Source organism: Rhinatrema bivittatum, chromosome 4, assembly GCF_901001135.1.
Source record: "Rhinatrema bivittatum chromosome 4, aRhiBiv1.1, whole genome shotgun sequence".
In the NCBI taxonomy this organism is placed as follows: Eukaryota; Metazoa; Chordata; class Amphibia; order Gymnophiona; family Rhinatrematidae; genus Rhinatrema; species Rhinatrema bivittatum.
The window spans coordinates 239,264,535-239,290,442 of NC_042618.1; the positions used below are offsets into that span (position 1 = coordinate 239,264,535).

The window sequence follows — 25,908 nt, forward strand, 5'->3', positions numbered from 1 at the left end:
AGATGGGACTAAGTAGGATTTGTTGTAGTTGACGAGAAATCCGAGTGAAATTAGAGTGTGTAAAGTAAGATGTAGGGACGACAGTGCAGCTTGCTGAGTGGGAGCCCTGATTAACCAATCGTCTAGGTAGGGGTAGACGTGAACACCTTGAGCTTGAGGAAGGCTGCAACTACGAAGAGGCATATTGTGAAGACTCGTGGTGCAGACGCGAGGCCGAATGGAAGCACTCGGTACTGATAGTGCTTGGGGCCTACTAGAAACCTCAGGTATTTGTGATGAGATGGAATTATCGCGATATGAGTGTATGCGTCCTGGAGGTCTAGAAAGCAGAGCCAGTCTCCTCTTTGTAGAAGAGGAAGAAGAGAGCCCAAGGTTACCATTTTGAAATTCTCTCGCTGGAGGTACTTGTTGAGGGCACATAGATCCAGAATTGGACGAATGCCTCCCGATTTTTGGGGGATTAGAAAGTACCGGGAATAGAACCCTAGGCATGCTGAGAGTAGGGTACTGGTTCTATTGCCTTGGACTGGAGGAGGAGGGAGACCTCCTGTTCCAGAAGGATGGAGTGATCGGATGTTCTCCACGTCGGTAGAGGTGGGGAGTCCGGTGGAATGGAGAGAAAGTTCAGACGATAACCTTAAGCAATTATCACTAGGACCCACTGGTCTGAGGTGATTGTGTGCCACCTATTGTTGAAATGGCACAATCGACCTCCCACTGGTATGTGGGGCAATGGAAGCTGGTTGCTGCTCTCTATGCAGGAGTCAAAAACCGGAAGCAAGGCCCACGCGGAGGAGCTGCTTGCAGTTTTTGTTTTCGTGTCTGACGAGACTGGGCTTTCTGAAACAGTCTCGTAGAACGGGTTCTAGTTGGTGGCGGGTAGAACTTCTTCGGGCAGAAGAATGACTTCTTAGAGTCCTTCCGAAAGGGCTGTTTTGAAGAGTACTCAGAAGGCATCAGAGAGAGCTGTCTTAGGGTCTCATGATGGTCCTTGAGTTCCGCCACTGTTCGTTGAATCTGCTGCCAAACAGATTATCTCCAACACAAGGCAAGTCGGATAATCTGTCTTGTACTTCAGGGCAAAGGTCGGAAGACTTGAGCCAGGCCCATCGTCTTGCCGAGATAGCAGCTGCAGATACCCTGGCAGCAGCCAGAAGCTAGAAATAAGCTAAGAGCAGTGTATACCTAAGTAAAAAGGTTGAAAAGTTCAGCTCAGTGACTCACCTTGGAAAGGTGTTGAGGTAGTGTGATTTGGTTTGAATAGGTACCAACATTTGTTAATCAAGAGAGCAGTGAGTCATTCTGGCTGACTAAGTGTTAAGGTTGTGTGTTTGATTTGAATAGGTACCATTCTTTGTTAATCAGAACAGCAGTGAGTAACTCAGGAAAACTAACTGAAGTGTAAATCTCCAAAGGGATTGTGTTTTGCACTAATTTACCTTAGAAGCATATTATATATTACAAGGGAAGTGTTAAGGTTGTGTGTTTGATTTGAATAGGTACCATTCTTTGTTAATCAGAACAGCAGTGAGTAACTCAGGAAAACTAACTGAAGTGTAAATCTCCAAAGGGATTGTTTTGCACTAATTTACCTTAGAAGCACATTATAAATTAGAAGGGAAGAGGTCAGTAACCCACATTCCAGTGGCAGCACTGAGAGGAGAGGATCACCTTGCTGGTGGCTGAAAGGAATCAGTAAGTTTTTGCTTAGGAGATTGTCTTTTTTAAAAGTATTGGGGCAAAGTTAACTATTTGGGAATATTATTTAGTGTGTTTGTGCTTTTAATAGTCAGTAAGGCAGTGAATAAACAAGTTAGACTGTATTTTTAAATAGTCAGTCAATAAGGCAGCTAGTAAGCAGTAGGTAGTGTGTTTATTTTTAAAAGTCTGTAAGGCAGCTAGTAAGCAGAACTGAGTGTTTGTATTTAAAAACAAAAACAAAAAAAAAAAACACAACCCCCCCCCCCCCCAAAAAAAAAAAAAAAGTAGCCAGAAGCTAGAAATAAGCTAGGAGCAGTGTATGCCTAAGTAAAAAGGTTGAAAGGTTCAGCTCAGTTACTCACCTTGGAAAGGTGTTGAGGTAGTGTGATTTGGTTTGAATAGGTACCAACATTTGTTAATCAAGAGAGCAGTGAGTCATTCTGGCTGACTAACTGAAGTTAGACTGTTTGGATTTCCCAACCCTCCCACCCCTAGCTCATCCTTTCATTTATAGGCAGGTGCCACGTTCACAAAAAAAAAACAAAACAACAACAAAAACTTTATTGAGAGTTTGATCAGACCCCGGTAGGCCACTACCAGACATGAATTCACTAATACATTTAAAGGACGTTAGACACATCCCTACTCCCATAGCAACCTAAAACATAACTAGGAACTGATCAAAATTGAGATGAAGGCAGCAGTCCAGCAGCAAGAGGGGGGCTTCCCAGTCTTTTGAATCGAGTGTCACATGTATGATTTTTTACCCACCGGTGAGAAGTTGTACATGTGCATGCGATGCAAAGAGTTCCTGGCTCTCAGAGAACGAGTCCGATCTCTGGAGGCTAGAGTGGCAGACCTGGAGGAGCTGAGGCAGACAGAGAGGTATATAGATGAGACCTTCAGGGACATAGTAGCCAAGTCCCAACTTCAGACTGGCAGCCCTGGTGCTGCCTTGGAGGAAGAAGGTCTCATGATGGAAGAGCATCAACCGGGTGTAGCAGGAAAGGATCCTGTAGCAAGGACCTGCTCTCCAGGTGATGCATTGTCCTCTCGCACTGAGGATATCTCCCCAAGGCCTACTGCCCAGGAGGGAAGGGTTAGGTCGGCCGTCATAGTTGGTGATTCGATTATTAGGAATGTAGATAGCTGGGTGGCTGGTGGGCGTGAGGATCGCCTGGTAACATGCCTACCTGGTGCGAAGGTGGCGGACCTCACGCGTCACCTAGATAGGATTTTAGACAGTGCTGGGGAGGAGCCGGCTGTCATGGTACATGTGGGCACCAACGACATAGGAAAATGTGGGGAGGTAGGTTCTGGAAGCCAAATTTAGGCTCTTATGTAGAAAGCTTAAATCCAGAACCTCCAGGGTAGCATTCTCTGAAATGCTCCCTGTTCCATGCGCAGGTCACCAGAGGCAGGCAGAGCTCCGGAGTCTCAATGCGTGGATGAGACGATGGTGCAAAGAAGAGGGATTCAGTTTTGTTAGGAACTGGGGAACCTTTTGGGGAAGGGGGAGTCTCTTCTGAAGGGATGGGCTCCACTTTAACCAGGGTGGAACCAGACTGCTGGCGCTAACCTTTAAAAAGGAGATAGAACAGCTTTTAAACTAGAACAAAGGGGAAAGCCAATAGTCGCTCAGCAGCGCATGGTTCGGAGAGCGGTATCTTCAAAGGATACTAATGATGCATTAGAATTAGAGCATCCCGATAGTGAGGTTCCAATAATAAGAAAAATAGTCCAAGTGCCTGTAACTAAAAACTCACCTGAGCTAAAAATTCTAACTTATCCCTATCAATCAAAAAGCAGAATGAAAATACAAACAAAAAACAAACTTTGAAATGTTTGTATGCTAATGCCAGAAGTCTAAGACGTAAGATGGGAGAATTAGAATGTATAGCAGTGAATGATGACAAAGACTTAATTGGCATCTCAGAGACATGGTGGAAGGAGGATAACCAATGGGACAGTGCTATAATCGGTGTTCAAATTATATCGCAATGACAGAGAGGAGCACCCGTGAGGCGCTGTGGCGCTTTATGTCCGGGATGGCATAGAGTCCAACAGGATAAACATCCTACATGAAACTAAATGCAAAATTGAATCTTTATGGGTAGAAATCCCTTGTGTGTCGGGGAAGACTATAGTGATAGGGGTATACTACCGTCCACCTGGTCAAGATGGTGAGACGGACCGTGAAATGCTAAGAGAAATTAGGGAAGCTAACCAAATTGGTAGTACGGTAATAATGGGAGACTTTAATTACCTCCAAAATAATAACGAAGCAAACCTTGCACATCAGCAAGTAACCAGAAATAACGGTGCAGGGACAGTTCTTAAATTCCACAACTTCTGATATTTATTATATTGAAAAGTTCAAGAATTCAGAAGATCAACATAGGCAACTCCACAGATCCAACACATATGTTTATATAGTGTCCCCCGACACGGTCCCGTGTTTCGCGGTGGCCGCAATCAACTTGTACACGCTAATTTTTTACGCAATCAGAAAGAGGTGGAGGAAGGGTCTCACGGGCCTTGTGGGCACTGTACGATGTGTGAGCACACCTCTGTGGTCACTACATTTAAACATCCAAGAACGGCCCGTACATTTCGGCTAAGATCAAAGTCTGACTGCACAACTAGGGGGGTGGTGTATATTGTGCTATGCCCTTGTCCCCTTATATATGTTGGAAAGACAAGTAGAATGGTTAAGACAAGAATGATTGAGCACTGCTCTAACATTCGTCACCTTAGAATGGATGAACCTTAGAATGGATGAACCTTTAGTCACACATTGGTCTCAGTTGGATCATTCCATCTCTGACCTCTCTTTCCTTGTACTTGAGGTGGTCTCCCCCCCCGTTACGGGGAGGTGATTTTTCCGAGGTACTTAGAAGAAGAGAGCAAAGATGGATTTACATATTGGATACAGTCAGCCCGGGTGGCCTCAACAAGGAGATAGAGTGGCACTTATTCAGCTGATGGGTGCTCTGTGATTGGTTGGAGGATCTCGCGAGGTATCTAGTGTTCGCGCCAAATTTGAGCTTTAAATGTCTGTCAATATGAGGGCGCTCGCACTCCGTGACAGCTGGAATATGGTATGTACCTTAGTTTGAATGGTCGATGTCTAGTAGCTCATCTGTATATTCCACCTTTTATATCCTTTATTTACAGATTCTTTAAAAGGTTGGGGTCCCTCCCGATGCAGCCACCGCGAAACACGGGACCGTGTCGGGGGACGCTATATAAACATATGTGTTGGATCTGTGGAGTTGCCTATGTTGATCTTCTGAATTCTTGAACTTTTCAATATAATAAATATCAGAAGTTGTGGAATTTAAGAACTGTCCCTGCACCGTTATTTCTGGAGACTTTAATTACCCCAATATTGGCTGGGTAAATGTATCATCGGGACACCCTAGAGCAGTGGTTCTCAACCTTTCTAATGCCGTGACCCCGCAATACAGTTCCTCATGTTGCGGTGACCCCTCGCCCCGCCCTCGCCCCGTGAGGGTGGGGTGAGGGCGGGGCTTTGGTCATATGGGGGCGGGGTTATGGATGGGGTTGGATTTTAGTGCACACTTATCTTTTAATTATGACATTTATAATGTGAATGTAACTCAACTCACCATAGGTTCTCACATGCATGGCACACTGACCCATGATCGTCATGGGGCTAGATGTAAAAGTACAGTTTGTATCCACAGGAACCCCCCTGACCCACAATAATGGATGTAAAGCAGAATTATGACATTCCCCATACAACTCACCCTACAAAAAAGATATTCTGGTTCTAGTGACATCTCAGTAACAGCAACTCAAACTCCTTCTATTTCCAGGCTCAATAGCCCTACTTATGAAAAGACAGCAGTTTACCACCAATGCATGTCCTCTGAGAAAACACAACAAATAAGACCGATACAAATGCTTACATGCTAGCAAAATATCTCATCTCGGTAACAGACACAGAACCGACCTAACATACTCCCAGGATCTGTAGTAATGCACATAAACTAATCCGCACACAGTTACACCTGTATTATGGAATACACTCAAACAGGAGCAACCCTATCTATTAAAAGGCAACACTACAAATATTAAATCAGGTCCTAAAAACCAATACACCTCTTATTAGGAAAACAGAACTAGCAAGCAGCTATAGATCCCCACACAGAAATAATTGTAAAACTATACTAATAAGCAGAATAAATGTTTCAAAACAGCTATGAACATCCAACAATTAAAAACTCATAAAAACTATTAAACATTCTCCAAACACCAATAAAATATTTCAAAAAAGCAGACATCACACAATTAAAATGGCAGTCAAGAAAAATAAACTTAAAAAGCCACCTTTACTTACCCCCTCCAGCAGCTCTCCTACTCCCCTTCCCTGCAGGCCGTGGCACTCACCAGAAGCAGCAGTAGAAGCTAAGCTCTATACTTATGGTCCTCTTCCTTAGTGCCCATGTCTCTCACACACACACACCATACCAGTCATGCCCCCATGACCAGTTTCTGTCTCTCACACACCAATCATCTCCCAAACAGTCTTTGGCACACACACACCAGTCACCTTCCTGAACAGTTTCTCTCATGCCATACACACACACACACACAGGCTTCCCACTCCCGTGTTCTACTTACATATACGGGCTTCTCACTCTCATAATCACTTTCTCACACACACACACACACCAGTCACCTTCCTGAACACTTTCTCTCATGCCATACACACACACACACACAGGCTTCCCACTCCCGTGTTCTACTTACATATATGGGCTTCTCACTCTCATAATCACTTTCTCTGTCTCTCTCTCTCTCACACACACACACACACACACACTCACTCACCAGTCTCTCACTCCCATGCTTGTTCTCTCCACATGCACAGGCTTCTCATTCCCATAATCACTTTCTCTCTGTTACACACACACCAGTCTCTCTCATTTCCATGCTCACTCTCCACGTGCACAGGCTTCTCATTCCCTGAATCACATTCTCTCATATTCACACACACACACCAGTCTTTTTCTCTCACACGCACCATCACCTTACCAAGCAGTCTCTCTCTCTCATGCATGCACACTCACCCAGGTTTCTCACTCCCATGCTTTCTTTCACCCCCACAACACCAGGCTTCTTACGCCCATGCTTTCTCACATACCCAGACTTCTCACTTCCATGCTTTTTCTCTCTCTCACACACACACATCAGTCACCTCCCTGACTAATGTCTCACACTCTCACATACACATCAGTCATCTCCCTGAGCAATCACTTTCATTGTCTCTCACATACACACACACATCAGCTCTCTGACCAGTCAATCAAACACAGGCTGGCTGGCTGCTTCTCTCTCTTTCTCTCACTCACTTCCTCTTCTCCCCCGAGCACAAATGGGAGCTGCAGCAGCCTCCGCTGGCCAAGAAAGAAGAATCCCATCGGCCGCGGGAGGCTCATGCTGCTGTCTCCTTTCTCCATTACCGGCTACTTCTATTGCTCGAGGACCGATGCTGCAGCCGCTGCTGCTACTTTTTCGCGCGGCTCTCTCTCCTTCCCGCGCACCGCGATTCACTTCCTGTTCCGGGTCACGGGAGGGGGGGGGGCAGGCGCAGGAAGAAGAAAAGGCCCAGCCACGGGTGCACAGCTTCTTCTAGCGCCGCTGCCGTTCCCGCTGGGCTTGAACGTGCTGACAGCCCGGCGGCAACGGCAGCGGAAGAGACCGGGAGCGCGCGACACACCTGCCGGTGCTTGGCGGCGCCGCGGACCGGCAAAAAACTCCCACGGCCCGGTCCCGGTCCGCGGACCGGTGGTTGGGGACCCCTGCTTTAGGCGACCCCTGTGTTTTGGGCATTCGACCCCCGCCGGGGTCGCGACCCACAGGTTGAGAACCGCTGCCCTAGAGAGATAACTTTCCTGGATGGAATAAATGATAGCTTTATGGAGCAATTGGTTCAGGAACCAACAAGAGAGGGAGCAATTTTAGATCTAATTCTCAGTGGAGCACAGGACTTGGTGAGAGAGGTAACAGTGGTGGGGCCCTTGGCAATAGTGATCATAATATGATCAAATTTGATTTAATGACTGGAAGAGAAACATTATGCAAATCCACGGCTCTCGTGCTAAACTTTCAAAAGGGAAACTTTGATAAAATGAGAAAAACTGTTAGAAACAAACTGAAAGGAGCAGCTACAAAAGTAAAAAGTGTGCAAGAAGTGTGGTCATTGTTAAAAAATACCATTCCAGAAGCACAGTCCAAATGTATTCCACACATTAAGAAGGGTGGAAAGAAGGCAAAACGATTACCGGTATGGTTAAAAGGGGAGGTGAAAGAAGCTATTTTAGCCAAAAGATCTTCATTCAAAAATTGGAAGAAGGATCCAACAGAAGAAAATAGGATAATGCATAAATGCTGGCAAGTTAAATGTAAGACACTGATAAGACAGGCTAAGAGAGAATTTGAAAAGAAGTTGGCCTTAGAGGCAAAAACTCACAGTAAAAACTTTTTAAAATATATCCGAAGCAGAAAGCCTGTGAGGGAGTCAATTGGACCATTAGATGATCAAGGGTTTTAAGGGGAACTTAAAGAAGATAAGGCCATCGCGGAAAGATTAAATGATTTCTTTGCTTTGGTGTTTACGGAAGAGGATGTTGGGGAGGTACCCGTACTGGAGAAGGTTTTCATGGGCAATGATTCAGATGGACTGAATCAAATCACGGTGAACCTAGAAGATGTGGTAGACCTGATTGACAAACTGAAGAGTAGTAAATCATCTGGACCGGATGGTATACATCCCAGAGTTCTGAAGGAACTAAAAAATGAAATTTCAGACCTATTAGTAAAAATTTGTAACCTATCATTAAAGTCATCCATTGTACCTGAAGACTGGAGGATAGCTAATTTAACCCCAATATTTAGAAAAGGGCCCCAGGGGTGATCCGGGAAACTACCGACCGGTTAGCCTGACTTCAGTGCCAGGAAAAATAGTGGAAAGTGTTCTAAACATCAAAATCACAGAACTTATAGAAAGACATGGTTTAATGGAACAAAGTCAGCATGGCTTTACCCAAGGCAAGTCTTGCCTCACAAATCTGCTTCACTCTTTTGAAGGAGTTAATAAACATGTGGATAAAGGTGAACCTGTAGATGTAGTATATTTGGATTTTCAGAAGGCGTTTGACAAAGTTCCTCATGAGAGGCTTCTAGGAAAAGTAAAAAGTCATGGGATTGGTGGCGATGGCCTTTCGTGGATTGCAAACTGGCTAAAAGACAGGAAACAGAGAGCAGGATTAAATGGACAATTTTCTCAGTGGAAGGGTGTGAGCAGTAGAGTGCCTCAGGGATCTGTATTGGGACCCTTACTTTTCAATATATTTATAAATGATCTGGAAAGAAATACGACGAGTGAGATAATCAAATTTGCAGATGATACAAACTTGTTCAGAGTAGTTAAATCACAAGCAGATTGTGATAAATTGCAGGAAGACCTTGTGAGACTGGAAAATTGGGCATCAAAGTGGCAGATGAAATTTAATGTGGATAAGTGCAAGGTGATGCATATAGGGAAAAATAACCCATGCTATAGTTGCACAATGTTAGGTTCCATATTAGGTGCTACAACCCAAGAAAGAGATCTAGGCGTCATAGTGGATAACACATTGAAATTGTCGATTCAGTGTTCTGCGGCAGTCAAAAAAGCAAACAGAATGTTGGGAATTATTAGAAAGGGAATGGTGAATAAAACGGAAAATGTCATAATGCCTCTGTATTGCTCCATGGTGAGACCGCATCTTGAATACTGTGTACAATTCTGGTCGCCGCATCTCAAAAAAGATATAATTGCGATGGGGAAGGTACAGAGAAGGGCTACCAAAATGATAAGGGGAATGGAACAGCTCCCATATGAGGAAAGACTAAAGAGGTTAGGACTTTTCAGCTTGGAGAAGAGACGGCTGAGGGGGGATATGATAGAGGTGTTTAAAATCATGAGAGGTCTAGAACGGGTAGATGTGAATCAGTTATTTACTCTTTCGGATAATAGAAAGACTAAGGGGCACTCCATGAAGTTAGCATGTGGCACATTTAAAACTAATCTGAGAAAGTTCTTTTTTACTCAACGCACAATTAAACTCTGGAATTTGTTGCCAGAGGATGTGTTTAGTGCAGTTAGTATAGCTGTGTTTAAAAAAGGATTGGATAAGTTCTTGGAGGAGAAGTCCATTACCTGCTATTAATTGACTTAGAAAATAGCCACTGTATTACTAGTAACGGTAACATGGAATAGACTTAGTTTTTGGGTACTTGCCAGGTTCTTATGGCCTGGATTCCATCGGTGGAAAAGTGGCCATAAGCGCTTCCATCTTCGAGAGCAGCGGTGCCAATGCTGCTGGAATCGGGTCAGTGGTCAGTTCCACAATCGGTATCGGTGTCAGTGCCGGAGGAACCTGGAGTGGATGCATCGCCTTGTCGATGACCTCCTGAACCATCCGGTCCAGTTCTTCTCGGAGACCTGAAGCAAGCAGCCTCAGCTCCAGAACAGAAGAAGGAGGCAGAGGCATAGCCGGAGGGACCACCGTTAAAGGCGGAGTCGCGGCTCCCAATACCCTGTCGGGGGAGGATTGCCTCGGTGACCCGGTCGCCGAAAAGGTTAGTGCCTTTTCTGGACGGGGCTTCTTCGACGGCGGCTTGGACGATGGCAAGGTCGATGATTTCGCTCCCTCGATGGTCTGAGACTTTCGACGCCGGTGGCGATGTTTATCTCTACTATCCCCTCGGTCCTGAGGAGGAGTAGAGGGTGTCAAAGGCTGAGAAGTCGTCGATGCCGGATGGTCACCGGCCGGAGGTCGATGCTGGCGCGAAGTTGACGGTGCCAGTTCTGGTTCTGATGACGTCGATGCAATAGACAGCGTCGGGGTTTGAGCACGGAAGAGAAGTTCCATTTTCTCCATTCTAGCCTTGCGACCTTTTGGTGTCATAAGGGCACATTTGGTGCAGGTTAGGACATTGTGCTCACATCCGAGACACATTACACAGACTTTGTGAGGGTCAGTGATGGACATGGTGAGATTACAGTCCAGGCACTGACGGAACCCCGACGCCATGACCATGAAAAAATTGGGCTGCGGTACGGTCGACGGCCAGTAGGCCGCGAGAGCCAAACTCAACGGTAATCGACGGAAAACGGGTAAAAAACTTACCTGAGTACCGCGGCTTGAAAAAGTTGAAGGAGGGACCCCTGTGGGGTAAATTAAATTTTAGTAATTCCATGAAGAAAATTCCTGTCAGGAATCTCTGCAGAGCTCCTTAACCGCATGGCTACTGCTGCGTGGAAAAAAGAAGACTGAAGGGAGACCCCTGCTGGCTGCAGGGTTAGTGCCATGCTGGGCATGCCCAGTAGGGGCCAGTCAAAGTTCTGGAAACTTTGACAGAACTGTTCCGTGATTGGGGTCCAACTTGTGATGTCACCCATATGTGAGGACTACCATCCTGCTTGTCCTGTGAGAAAGACTCTATCCATTCTGTGTCTGCTAACTGTGTCAGCCTATCGCAGTGGTTCCCCACGGGGCTCCTCCCCGTGTGCGGAGTCATCTCCATTGCGACCAAGGGTCCACAATGCCTCAAACACAACAGGAAGAAATACTCCAGCATAAGAAGTGGATTAATTTCTATTCTGTGTTTAAACACAAGTCTAGATTTGACTCTAAAGTGTCATTCATACTAGAGGTGTGCACAAGAAAAGTTTTATTCATGTCATATTTATTTGGCTTTTGGTATTGTGTTTTCGTTTTGTTTCATTATTTACATGCATAAAATGCCTTTGCATAAGCACATAAAAATGTATGCACATAATGCAACAAAATGAATACACATCCCCAATTCTTACACATTCAATACAGCATTAGTTTCTCTTGAACAAATCCAGTGGTGAAACAACCTCCCTGAGCGGGATTAGTTATCCCATGATTAATGTGAATTTGCTTTCTATTTTCCGTTTTAGTGATAAACACAAAGAGCCATGAATCTAGACTGTAAAGACATTCATTATATTTTTCAGTCCCATGTGAAAGTGGTAAAAACAAGTGTCAAAATGTTAGCTCTCCAGATAAGATTTCAAGCATATTTCTTGTGTCTGTTTTGCATATATGCTCTTTTTAATTCTATTTATATTACATGTATCATTCACAGGACGCCACCCCTCACATTCCCCAGTTCCATACCTTTGTAGTGAGACTCACTTCTGTTCAGCCCTTGTTAATTATTGAGATGCACAATTCTGGAGCACAAACTGCAGCAAGCTCCATTACCTCTCCCCAGTACTCACCTGCGTCAAGTATTGAGCACCAAGACCCATGGTATCTCAGTATGCACCGAGGTCTTCAGAGTTTGTGATACTCTTTAAGAGGGGGTAATTACTTTTAATAGCCTGCATAAGGTGAAAGACTTTAGCCCAAATTTTCAAAGCAGCTAAGACCACTTTGAAAATCTGTGGGTTAATGGGATACTTGCGCCAACATACACACACGAAGCTAACACCTGCTCTGGAACAGGTGATCTTTGGATCTGAAGATTTACGCTCGTACCCTCAAAAATCAAAAGTATGCACATATATCCCTTCTCTGCCCCAACTCCGTCCCCTGGAATGACTAATCCTACTGTGGATAGAAGTACACACAAAAACGGGTTTTGTGCAAACCTTTACCCACAGAATCCACCAGCTGAATTTCAAAGCACAATTTGTGTACATAAAACCTGTTTAATGTGCTTAAAAGGCTTGGAAAATTAAGCCTTGAAAAGAACTAACAAATAAAGTTGTAGTATGTGAGGTTTTGAGACCACACAGATCTCCCTCTTGAGCACTGGGTCTCATGTAAAATTGGTTCTGTGACGCAGCAGGACACAGGCATCAGCAACCATTCTCCAAGTGGCACTGAAGCAGCTACTTTCACCAATACTTCGAGGGATAGAGTAAATAAACCTAGCGAGTTCTAAGAAGAGGAAGCACCAAACTCACCGGCTGCATGGTGCCACCAGCAATGATAACAGAACGACATTCCTTCAGCACCTGAGCAAAGGGCACTGCTGGATTGAGCAAGAGGAACTTTAGACTGCTTTGGCCCACGGTAGCTGTGGAGGGCAAGAGAGGGAATGAAATTACAAGCAAGAAAAGAGCAAGGTAGTCAACACAAGCCCTGCTTATGTATGCTTAATTCCAAATACATGAAAAGCAAGATTAGCTAATAGTACTGCATTCTCCTGCCCAAATAGATTCAAACCCAGCACATGGAAGCAGTTTTACTTTTTATCACCGGAAGTTTACAGTTCTAGATTTAGGAGTGTGTCCACTGTCATAATCCCAACTCCAATACAGCTTCTGACAGGCACAAACCATCAAGCTCCTTCCCAGCTTCTTGATTTCTACATCAAGTTGATGCTTTTGAAAATAAATATCCCATTTACTTAACCATCTCACTTCAAAAGTCATTTCTGAGTACTCGGTTTATGTAAAAACACAAATGACATGAACAGCTTAAACTATTGTGTGTTGTTTTTATCTTCCTCTGACTTGACTGGGTCCATAACTAAAGACCTTCATTTTCAGTTATTTTATTTTTCCTAGGAATTTCAATGTTGAAACAAATACAAAAAAAACAAAAAACAAAGGAAAAATTACTTTTCCACTAATTTTTATGCTGCAGATTGTAACAGTCGTTTTTCCACTGATTTTTCTTTTTTGTTATAAAATTAAAATCCACAGGAAAAATAAAATTAAAAGGAGAAATTACTATTTAACTGATAATTTCCTTTTCTTTAATAAGGACAGGTGTATCCAAAACCAGTGGATTATGCACCACTACCAGCAAATGGAGACAGCAGAGTTGCTTACCTGTAACAGGTGTTCTCCCAGGACAGCAGGATGTTAGTCCTCACAGACGGGTGACATCATCAGATGAAGCCTGGCATGCCATTATCCCCGCAGCCAGGCGGAGTCCCCCTTCAGCCTTATATAAAAGTGAAAAAGACGAGCGAAAAATAAAATAAACCGCAGACGAACCCAACTCTGCAGGGTGGTGGGTGGGATTCCTAAGGACTAACATCCTGCTGTCCTGGGAGAACAACTCTGCTTTCTCCCAGGACAAGCAGGATGGTAGTCCTCACAGATGGGTGAATACCAAGCTACAGGCTGCCCTCGGAACATACCGGACCAACAGACACCCAATAACGTGCAACAGGCACAACAACAGGGGTGCTGTTGGCAACAACAGGAGGCAGCATGAACCACACATTGGGTCCTAGGCACGGAGAGTTGGGTTCTCACTCTTGGAACAAGTTGCGAAGGACAGACTGGTCAAGTCCTGTTGACCATCCTTGTCCAGACAGTAGTGGGCTGCAAACGTGTGGAGGGAACGCCATGTCGTGGCCTTGCAGATCTCAACAATAGGGACCACAGGGAAGTGGGCCACCGATGCTGCCATGGCTTTCACTGAGTGCGCCTTTACTCAGCCTCTGAGCGGAAGGCCCGCTTGCTCATAGCAGAAAGTGATACAGTCCGCCAGCCAAATGGACAGGGTTTGCTTGCCCACCACAACCCCAAGTCTATTTTTGTCAGAGGAGACAAAGAGTTGCATGGACTGCCTGTGGGCTGCAGTGCGCTCCAGGTAAAATGCCAGAGCATGTTTGCAGTCCAAGGTGTACAGAGTCTGCTCACCCTTGTGGGAGTGTGGCCTCGGAAAGAAGGTGGGTAGCACAATAGACTGATTCAGGTGGAAGTCAGTCACCACCTTAGGCAGAAACTTAGGGTGAGTGCATAACACCACCCTGTCGTGGAAGAACCTCATATAAGGCGGATAGATCACCAGGGCCTGAAGTTCACTGACCCTGCGGGCGGAATTAATTGCCAACAGGAAGATAACCTTCCAGGTGAGGTGTTTAAGCTCGCAGGAGCACAAAGGCTCAAATGGTGACTGCATGAGCCGCGCTAACACCACGTTGAGGTCCCAGGCCACAACAGGAGGACACAGCGGAGGCTTCAATTGTAGCAAACCCCCACATGACGCGCCCTAACGGCTGCACCAAGATTGGAGTGTCACCCACTCCTCGGTGGTAGGCGCTGATAGCACCCAGATGAACACGAATCGAAGTAGTCTGCAACCCCAACTCTGAGAGTCGACATAGATAGTCTAGAAGCCGAGGTGTGGGACAGGTGAAAGGGTCAAGACCTTGCTCCACATACCAAACCGAGAACCTCCTCCACTTCAACCAGTAGGACTTCCATGTGGAAGGCTTCCGAGAAGCTACCAGGACCTGCAACATGTTCTCCAAAAGGGTGACGCAACCTGCCCCGAACCTGTGTGATGAGGTCGGGAGAGGCACTGAGGCGTATGGGCTCCTGGACCGACAGGTCGCGCAGGATCGGAACCAGACCTGTCGCGGCCAATGCGGGGATATCATCATCATGGAGCCCCCGTCCTGCTGGAGCTTCACGAGGGTCCTGCCTATTAGCGGAAGTGGAGGATACGTGTACAGGAGACCTGCACTCCATTATTAGGCAAAGGCATCCAAGGCTGGCTCTCTGTCCTCCCTGTTCAGGGAGTAGAAGCAATTCACCTTCTGAGGGGAGGCGAAGAGATCCACATCCGGGAGACCCCACCTGCAGAAGATCTCGTCTGCCACGGATGGGTTCAGGGACCACTCATGGGGATGGAACATCCGACTTAGGCAGTCCGCCACCACATTCTCCATCCCTGCCAGGTATACTGCTCATAAGAGCACGTTCCTGGACTTGGCCAAGGCCCAGATCTGTGCAGACTCCTGGCAGAGCAGATAGGAATCTGTGTACCCCCCTGCTTGTTTACATACCACATTGCTACTTGGTTGTCCGTCTGTATCAGGTCAACTTTGTGGGTCAGGCGGTAACGGAAAGCATTCAGAGCATACCTCATGGCCAGGCGGGCCATTGGGGTGACATGCACTGCTGCCGCCATGTGGCCCAGCAGCTGCAAAAGCAGGTGGCAAATGGACAGAGCTAGCCCTACCAGAGTTGACGCACAATCGCTGGGGAGGCATGCCCTGGCCACTGTGGTGTCCAGATACGCTCCAATAAAGCTGAGCTGCTGGGACGGTGTCAACTGGGATTTTGGATAACTGATGAGAAAACCCTGTGACTGAAGCGCCTCAACTGTTGAGCACAGGGCCCAAATGGCTCCTTCCCTCTAGAGACTCATGACAAGCCAGTCATCCAAGAATGGGAACACATGCACCCCCTTTCAGCGCAGATGTGCCCCCACCATTGCCAAGCACCTGGTGAAGACACGAGGTGCAGAGGCGAGGCCGAATGGCAGAACACTGTACTGGAAGTGCTGCTAGCCTACCACAAAGCACAGGAATTTCCAATGAGGCAGAAATATGGCGATGTGCTTGTAGGCGTCCTTCAAATCGAGAGAGCAGAGCCAATCCCCCTGATGACGAAGGAGAAGCAAGGTGCCTAATGAGACCATCTTGAACCGTTCTTGCCTCAGGAGCCTGTTTAAGGCTCGGAGATCGAGGATGGGCCAGAGGCCGCCTGTTCTCTTTGGAATGAGAAAGTACCTGGAGTAGAAACCCCAGCCCCTGCTGGGCACGGGGAACCAGCTCGATGGCCTTGGCCCGCAACAGGGCCGAGAGTTCCAACTTGAGGGCCGCCGCATACTCCATGAGATCCCACCCTGGTGAAGGAGGGTAGTCCGCTGGAACGCTGAGTAGATTCAGGCGGTAGCACCATTTCACAATGGTCAACACCTAGCAGTCGGTTGCGATGGGAGCCCAGCAGTCCGCAAACAGACACAGCCAGCCCCCAACCGGTGACTCGAGATCCCTGGGCACCGGAACCAGGCTGCTGCTCTCTCTGTGCCAGTCAAAACCCCACTGCAGGGCCGGGTTGAGGCGTGGGCTGGGCCTGAGGGGCCCGCTGCTGGCATGGATGGCCCTTAGGGGTACCTCAAGACGCCCTAGCCCGAGGGGCAGGAGGATAGTATCTCCACTGTCTATAGAAGAGCTTCCTCGGATCCTGATGCGGTGCCCGATGAGTTGCCGATGAAGGATCCGAGGTGCTGGCGGATAGCTGCTGCAGGGTTTCATGGTGGTCCTTTAGTTGGGCCATCGCGTCCCAGAACTTGTCTCCGAACAGGTTTTCACCTGTGCAAGGTAGGTCGGCCAGCTTCTCCTGGACTTCAGGCGGAGGTCAGAGGCCTTAAGCCAGGCCCATTGCTGGGAACTAATGCCAGCCACTGACACCCTTGCTGCAGTCTCAAAAACATTGTAGGCCGCTCACACTTCATGCTTACCAGCCTCGAAGCCCTTCTGCACTATGGATTCCAACCCTTCCTCGCGCTGTTACGGGAGACCTTCTGCAAGCTCCTGGACCAGCTTCCAGAGGTTGTGATTCTACTGATTCATGTACAATTGATACGCTGCAATATGGGCAATGAGCACCACCCCCTGGAAGACTCTGCGGCCTAGGACATCCGGGCCCTTAGGTCTTTTCCCAGGGAGGCAGAACAGTGGGTTCGGGATCACTTAGCCTTTTTGAAGGCAGTCTCTACTACGACCGACTGGTGCGGGAGCTGACTCTTTTGGAATCCCGGACCTTGCTGCACCAAATAAATGGCATCTGACTTCCGGTTGACCGGGGCAACGGAGCCTGGGTGCTCCTATAGCCAGTGGAGGAGCTCAAGGAGGACCTCATGCACCAGGACAGCCACCACCTCCTTCGGAACATCAACGAATTGGAGGATTTCCAACATTTTATGGCAGGCATCCTCTTCAGTAAGTAACTGAAAAGGTATAGCTTCCGCCATTGCCCGAACAAAGCTGGCAAAGGACAAATCCTCCGGGGGCAGACAGCGCCTCTTGTCCAAAGGTGAAGGCTCGGACGAACGATCAACCGAGGCCTCAGAGGAAAACGCGGAGGAATCATCACCCCAGGGATTGTAAGGAGCCTCTTCCTCACTAGTGATCCCCACGGGATCAGGGACGGAGGCCAAGTCCTGGGTCCCGAGGTACCTGCACTGACGGTCTGTCGGGAAGCCTCGGCCCCGGAGGCCACGCAGGCATTGAGGGCGCCAGGGGCATAGAGGACCTCGACAGACCAGGAGGCTCTGGAACACCCAACAGCCCGGGAAGAAACGGCATTGCCCTCGGTAGTAGGCACAGAGCCGCGTCCTCCTCCTCCGAAGAACCTGGAATCGGGATGGTATCGGTGGCCAATGGGGCCCAAAGGACCCTCAGGCACTAGTTGCATCGGCAGGACTCCAAGAAGTACATCCAACTGCTCCAGCAGGGGTGCCAGCATTGAGGGTGCTGGTTCCGGAGTCGGCATGGGGGCCAGCACCGGTGGTTGCTTGAGGTCCCAGAAGGCATGAAGCATCGCCTGCTGCACTACCCAGTCCAACTCCTCCCAAAATTCAGGCATAGCGAGCACCGATGAGAGAGGAGAACAAGGATGGGGCATAACCAGAGCCTCCACGGGGGTCCACTGAGGCACGGTACCCGGCACAGGAATCGGGGGGAAACGCCCTGGGCTCCTGGGTTTGGAGGAAGGTGGGCCTCCTCACCCCGGGGCCGCTTCGAACGGGGGCTTGGCCGAGGCCGGTGCCCCTCCGGTATCAGTGCCAGCACCTTGTGGTGACGACCGTCGGTGCCAGTGTCGGTGCTTCCCTCACTGTTCAGTCCGGTCCTTCTCTGGCACTGAGGAAGATGATCCCGAGGTCTTAAACTGGCCCGACACGGGCGAGGGGTAATACCCCGCGCCCTTTTCTTCGCAGCAGGGCACCGAAGGCGACGGCCCTGGCTCACCACGATCACCCTGGCCCGAAGTCCCAGAGACTGGAGTCGATGGAGCAGACCGCTGGGGACCGAACAGGTGCTACATCTTATCCAGACAGGAGTGCTGGCCCTTGGGTGTCATCTGAGCACAACTGGGGCACCTACTAACATTGTGGGAACGTCCCAGGCAAAGGACGCAGATGTCATGCGGGTCCATGATGGACATAGTCCGTGGACACTAAGAGCACTTCCAGAAGTCGGTCGCCATCGAGAAAAGACATGTGGTCAGTGGCCACCGAAGGGTAGACGCTCGGGAACCCAACCGCAACAACGTGAAAAATTGACTTACCAATGCCGGAGGAACAGACTCGCGAAGGGGGACCCCGGAGCAGGGATGAACCAATGAAAAAAAGAATAATTTCTTCCTTTTAAGAAAAGAAACTGAAGAGCTCAAAAACCAATGAGGCAACTGCATCGCGGAAAAAAGGAGACTGAAGGGGGACCCCGCGTGACTGCGGGGATAGTGGCATGCTGGGCATGCTCAGTGTGCCAGTCAAAGTTTCTAGACACTTTGACAAAAGTTTTCCATGCCTGGCTCCATCTGATGATGTCACCCATCTGTGAGGACTACCATCCTGCTTGTCCTCGGAGAAAGAGCAAAGCTGACATCACATTATATATACCCTTGCACTGACATTAGCCTGCCAGTATTGTCTGCAAAAGTCAACTGTGGACAAACTAAAAAAATTTGATTATTAACAGATAACAGATTGATTATTAACAGATAACCATTCCAGCACTCAGCCAACAGGAAAACACTGAGCTCAGAAAGATAGTGTAATAACACTAGTCTAGGGACTGGAGGAACACATACCAGTAACCTTGTGGAGGAACACATACCAGTAACCTGGTATGTGTTCCTCCACAAAAAAAAAAAACAAAAAAAAAACTGTTAAATAAATAAATAAATAACCTCTAGAACATGCGGCCATGCAGGAGGACAACAGCACAACCATCTGGCAGCTAAGGGTGAGAAGGTGGATCCACCTGTTCTTATTAAAGAAAAGGAAATTATCAGCTAAGTAGTAATTTCTCCTTTCTTAGCATATGGGCAGGTGGATCCAAAACCAGTGGGATGTACCAAAGCTACTCCCGAACAGGGCAGGAGGCTGCCCACGTTCCAATCAACACCACACGCGCAAAGGTTGTGTCCTCTTGGGTGGCAATGCCTGGAAAAGGTGTGTAAAGAGGACCATGTTGCAGCTCAGCAAATGTCAACGGGAGACAACAATCTAACCTCTGCCCGTGACACTGCCTGAGCCCTAGTGGAATGAACCTTACCTGACTAGGCAACGGCTGCTCAGCATCACACAAGTGGCTGTGACTACATCCTTAATTCAGCAGGCTATCATAGCCTGTGACACCGGTTCACCCTGATTACTCCCTCCATGGAGAACAAACAGGAGATCTGTCTTCCTGAGAGGTTTAGAAACCTCCAAATACCTGTAGATATGACTCTTGACATCCAAGGGCAATAATAGGCGATATTCTTCCGCATGTCTTTCCCTGCCAGATGCGGCAGGGAAATTAACTGATTCAAGTGAAAATCCGAGTCCACTTTTGGCAAAATGAAAGGAAAAGTATGCAGCTGTACCATCCCCGGAGTCACCTGTAGAAACGGCTCCTGGCAAGACAAGGCTTGCAGTTCAGATACTCTATGCACCGAACATACTGCCACAAAAATAACTATTTTCAAGGTCAACAATCTCAAGGAAAGGCTAGGCATTGGGAGAAAAGTGGGGCCCACCAAAAATTCCAAAACTAAATTAAGAAAGGCACCGATAGCCGCAAGAGAGGACGAAGATGCTTCATTCATTTTAAAAAACGGGACACAACTGATAAGCTGACAAGTGTCCACCATTCACCTAACCATGGAAACAGGTAAGAGCTGCCACTTGTACCTTTAATGAATTAAAGGCCAACTCTTTACTCAATTCATACAGCAAAAATTCCAAAATGAGTGGGATCTTAACTGAATGAGGCAGAACCTCTCGATCATCATATCAAGCCTCAAACACTTGCCAAACTTACACATAGGCTAAGGAAGTGGACAACTTTCTTGCTTGTAGCAAAGTGGCAATCACTGCACCAGAATATCCATGCTTTAGCAACTGAGCCCTCTCAAGGGCCATAACGTAAGACAAAATCGAGTCGGATCTTCGTGAAGAACAGGCCCCTGCCGTAGCAGATCCCTGTGATCCATAAATCGAAGGTGAAAGTCCACTAGGAGCCTTCGTAAATCTGCATACTACACTCTTCTGGGCCAATCTGGTGCCACCAGAAGCACCATCCCCGTGTTACTCTCAATCCTCCAAATCATTCTACCCAACATGGACCACAGGGGAAAGGCATACTGTAGCTTCCCTCCGGCCACTCCTGCATGAGGGTATCAATGACCAAGGACTTTTGATCTCACCCGCGACTGAAGAAGTGAGGAATCTTCACACTGTGAGAAGTCGCCAGCAGGTCCAGAAAGAGAAGGCCCCAGTGATCTACTACAAACTGGAACACCTCATTTGATAATTCCCATTCTCCTGGATCCAGACTCTGTCGGCTGAGAAAGTTGGCTCTTACACTGTCTTTTCCTGCAATGTGCAAGCTAAGATCTCCTGAAGATGCACTTCCGCCCATTCCATAAGTTGGGCTATTTCCTGCGACACTTGCTGGCTCTTGGTTCCTCCCTGCCAATTGATATAGGCCACTATCGTCACATTGTCCGACATTGTCTGGACCACACGACCCTGCAATTGGTCACCGATTCTCAAGCATGCCAACCAGACAGCACGGGCCTCCAGCTGATTGATGCTTCAGACAGACTTCTGTACTCCAGCACCCTTGCACTGTCAGCTCCTGACAGTGAGCTCCCCAACCCTGGTGGCTCGCATCTGTCATGAGTACTAGCCAGTCTGGTGATTTCAGGGAAACCCCCTTTCTTAGATGATCCGGTTGCATCCACCACTGCAAGTGTATGCAGATCTCCATTGGCAGGTGGAGCAGAATCGAATAATCCTGAGACTGTGGGCTCCAACAAGACAACAGTGTGTGCTGAAGAGGAAGCATCTGCGCCCTCACCCATGGCGCCATCAATGCAAGTACCTGTAGATGAGACCATACTGTCGGATGTATTGTGTTCATCAATAGATGCACCTGTGCTATCAGCTTCTGAATATGGTCCTCCAGCAGGAACACCCTGCCCTGCTTCATGTCGAATTGAACATCAAGATACTCCAGTGACTGTGATAGCTAAAGATTACTCTTGGCCAAGTTCATCACCTAATCTAGTTCCTGCAACTAGGAGATCACCTTGCACAAAACCTGAAGGCTCTTTTCCAGACTCTTGGGCCGAATCAGTCAGTTGCCTAGTACAGGTGTACCAGAGTATCATCCTTTCTCAACTCTGCCGCCGCCGCCACCACCACCACCACCACTACCACAACCTTGGAAAAAGTTCTGGGTGTGGTAGCCAAACCAAAAGGCAGTGCTCGAAACTGATGATGCCACAAAACCGTGAAATGCAGAAATCGTTGATGTTCTAGCCAGATGGGAATATGAAGGTACGCCTCAGACAAGTATAGAGATGTCAGAAACTCCACTAACTATACTGCCATTATCACTAAGTGCATGGTTTCCATACAAAAACGAGTCACCCACAAATGACAGTTGACCCCGAGATCTAGGATGGGGGCGAAAAGAGCCCTCCTTCTTGGGCACAACGAAATCAATGGAACATCGGCACATATTTTCTTGAGAAGTGGGCAATGGAACCAAGGCCAGCAGGCTGAGGAGTCTTGTCAGCGTACACTCAACTGCCTGTCTCTTCTGCAGAGATTTGCAGAGAGATACTATCAAAACGTCCTGAGGAACACTGCGAAACTCCAGTGCATAGCTGTCTCTTAACACCTCCAGAACCCACTGGTCTAATATGATCTCAACCCACCTCCGATAAAAGAAAGTGAGGCAACCCCTATCTCCTGTTCCGGGGGGGGGGGGGTCGGTACACCTTCATTGGGAGGCTCGGTGGGCTCTTCTACCTGAGCGTGTGCCCCGTCTGGGCTGTCTGAGATGAATTGACTGAGACCTACCCAAAAGTCAAGTCCTTAAAAAGAAGCTCCTCTATAAGGTCTAAAATATTTGAACCCCCTAGTATGACCTCTTGTGCTGAAGGAGCACGGCATCTGTTTCTTATTCTTTGGTAACCAAGGAACCTGGGACTCACCCCATTTATAAGAAAATTGGGTCTTACCTGCTCATTTTCGTACCTGTAGTACCATGAATCAGGGAAGGTCCAATAAAACAGATCGGAAGGCGGTCCCACGTAGCCAAGGCAGGGGAGTATGAACAAGGGAACAACTGGATTAACTGGTTGCCTAAATATCTGCAGCACCAATGCCAAACCTCAACAAAGAGGGAGACGAACAACAGAAATCGGGCGGTCTATCCAAAAAGCCAACCTACGATACGGGTGGGTGTCTGGACTGATCCGTGGAACTACAGGAATGAAAATTAGCAGGTAAGACCCAATTTTCTTTTCCCTGTACGTAACCAGATCAGTCCAGACACCTCGGATGTACCCAAGCTTCCCCTAATGAGGGTGGGACATGGAGAGTCCTGCTTGAAGCACACTCTTTCCAAAATAACCGACACCCAGAGCCTGGACGTCCAACCGGTAGTTTCGAGCAAAGGTGTGGAAAGATTACCAGGTGGCCGCCCTGCAAATTTCCTGTGGGGAGACCAGCTAGCATTCATCCCAGGAAGCAGCCTGGGAACGTGTAGAGTGAGCCCGCAACCCATCTGGAACTGGGCGACCACAGCCGATATAAGAAAATGCAATAGCCTCCTTGAGTCACCTTGCTATGGTGGCCTTCGAAGCTTGACGCCCCTTCCTTGGGCCGTGCCACAAAACGAAAAGATGATCAGACAAGCGAAAACTGTTAGTGACTTCCAGATACAGCAGGATAGCCCTCCTGACATCCAGGCGCCTCAAATCTCTAGCCTGCGAGGACGTGAGGTCCAGGTCCGTAAAGGCAGGGAGTTCCACGGACTAACTCACATGAAAAGCAGAGACTACCTTGGGCAAGAAGGACGGAACAGTTCTCAAAGACACCCCTGAGACTGAAATTCGCAGGAAAGGTTCCCTGCAGGACAAAGCCTGAAGTTCTGAAACCCTTTGAGCTGAGCAAATGGCCACTAAGAAGACCACCTTCAGAGTGAGGTCTTTCAAGGATGCTTTCCTGAGGGGCTCAAAGGATGAACTAGGTTCAAGCTCCAGGATGGATACACTCTGTGAACTGGAGGGCGCAAATGCTTAGCCCCTCTGAGGAAACGGACCACATCTGGATGAGAGGCGAGAGTGGACCCGGGAATATGGTCCCTCAGACACCCCAGTGCTGCCACCTGGACCCGCAAGGAGTTGAATGATAATCCTTTCGTTAGTCCATCCTGCAAGAAGGAGAGAACCGAAGATACCGAAGCCCGGCGAGGGTCAATACTTTGCAGCTTGCACCAGGACTCGAAGACCCGTCAGACTCGACTGTACGCCATGGAGGTGGAGGGCTTATGCACCCTCAAGAGAGTAGAGATGACAGCCTCCAGATAGCCTTTCTTTCTCAGTTGCCTCCTCTCAAAAGCCAAGCCGCTAGACAAAAGCGACCCGCCACAACCACTCCGGTGCCACCAGAATTACCGAACCGGGATAGTCCTCTATGCGCCGGAGAACACGCCCGATCAAGGGCCATGGAGGAAAGGCATGCAGGAGGATTCCGGTTGGCCACTTGCAGAATAGGGCATCTACTCCTATTGCCCCGATTTCCTTCTTTCGGCTGAAGAACCGGTCTGTCTGGCGTTGACACGGGTCGCCATGAGGTCCAGTTGGGGAACTCCCCATCGGGTACAAATGTAATTCCAACCCTCCCGGGATAGTTCCCACTCCCCGGGATCCAGCTGTTGATGACTGAGGAAGTCCGCCTGCACGTTGTCCACGCCTGCCACGTGAGAGGCTGAGATGTCTTCCAGATGAAGCTCGGCCAAGTGAAGAGGAGGTGTTCTTCTTGTGCCATGGCCGGACTCCTGGTTACTCCCTGGTGATTGAGATATGCCACTGTGGTGGCGTTGTCCGAGAAGACTCGATCCATTCTCCAGTGCACCAGGGACTGGAATGCCAACAACGCTTTGCAGACTGCCCTTGTATCTAGGCGTTTGATAGACCTCGACCGTTCGGGTAAGGACCAGGTTCCCTGCGCCACATGACCGAGGCACACTGCTCCCCAGCCTTGAAGACTTGCATCCGTTGTCACGATCACCCAATCCGGGACTTTGAGGGGCATCCCCTTCTGTAAGTTGTCTTCCGACAGCCACCATTGCAGGCTGGACCTGATTTGCTGCGACAAAGGCAGAGGCAAGTGGTATTGTTCCGACACTGGGTCCCACCATGACAGTAGATCTCTCTGCAATGGTCTCAGGTGAGCGAAGGCCCAAGGCACCAATTCCAATGTTGAAGCAATGAACTTGTAGGTAATCCCACACTCTGGGGATTGGAAGCTATAACAAGAGACGAACTTGTTGCTGCAATTTGTACATCCTGTTGTTCGTCAGAAACACCCTGCCCTGGAGGGTGTCGAAATAAGCTCCCAAATACTGCAGACACTGTGATGGAATCAGATGACTTTTCGCTTCGTTGATTACCCAGCCTTAGGACTGGAGACAATGGATCACACGAAGAACCGTCCGCTCGCTTTCCTCTTCCGACTTGGTTCGAATCAGCCAATCGTCGCAGTAAGGATGAACCATTATCCCTTCCTTCCGGAGGGTCGCCGCCACCTCGACCATCACCTTGGTAAAGGTACGCGGGGCCGTTGCCAGTCTGAACGGCAGCACCCAGAACTGAAAATGCTGACCCAGGATCTTATAGAAACATAGAAATGACGGCAGAAGACCATACGGCCCATCCAGTCTGCCCAGCAAGCTTTCACAGTTATTTTTCTCATACTTATCTGTTACTCTGACTGCTAAGGTCAGGGACCTTATTGGTAACTTTTTGGTTCTAATTTTCCTTCCACCCCTGCCATTGATGTAGAGAGCAGTGCTGGAGCTGCATAAAAGTGAAGTATCAAGCCTAATTGGTTAGGGGTAGTAACCGCTGCAATAAGCAAACTACTCCCACGCTTATTTGTTTACCCAGCCTGTGCAATTTAGTCCTTGTTGGTTGTCTTAATATAAATCCTCTTTTCTTCATCCCCCCGCCACTGAAGCAGTGAGCTATGCTGTATATGAATTCAAAGTGAAGTATTGGTTTGGGGTAGTAACCGCCGCATCAAGCAAGCTATTCCCACGCAATTCAAT

At 48.2% G+C, this 25,908-nt stretch overlaps 1 protein-coding gene across 3 annotated transcripts in view; it reads right to left on the reverse strand.

Moving 5' to 3' along the window:
• DDX11 (DEAD/H-box helicase 11) overlaps positions 1 to 25,908 on the reverse strand; it is a 427,300-nt gene that overhangs the window by 111,889 nt on the left and 289,503 nt on the right. For all 3 annotated transcript variants that reach the window (XM_029599951.1, XM_029599952.1, XM_029599950.1), the window contains exon 18: positions 12,722 to 12,834. In XM_029599951.1, coding sequence (XP_029455811.1) covers positions 12,722 to 12,834 — 113 coding nt within the window. The remainder of the gene's footprint in view (positions 1 to 12,721; positions 12,835 to 25,908) is intronic.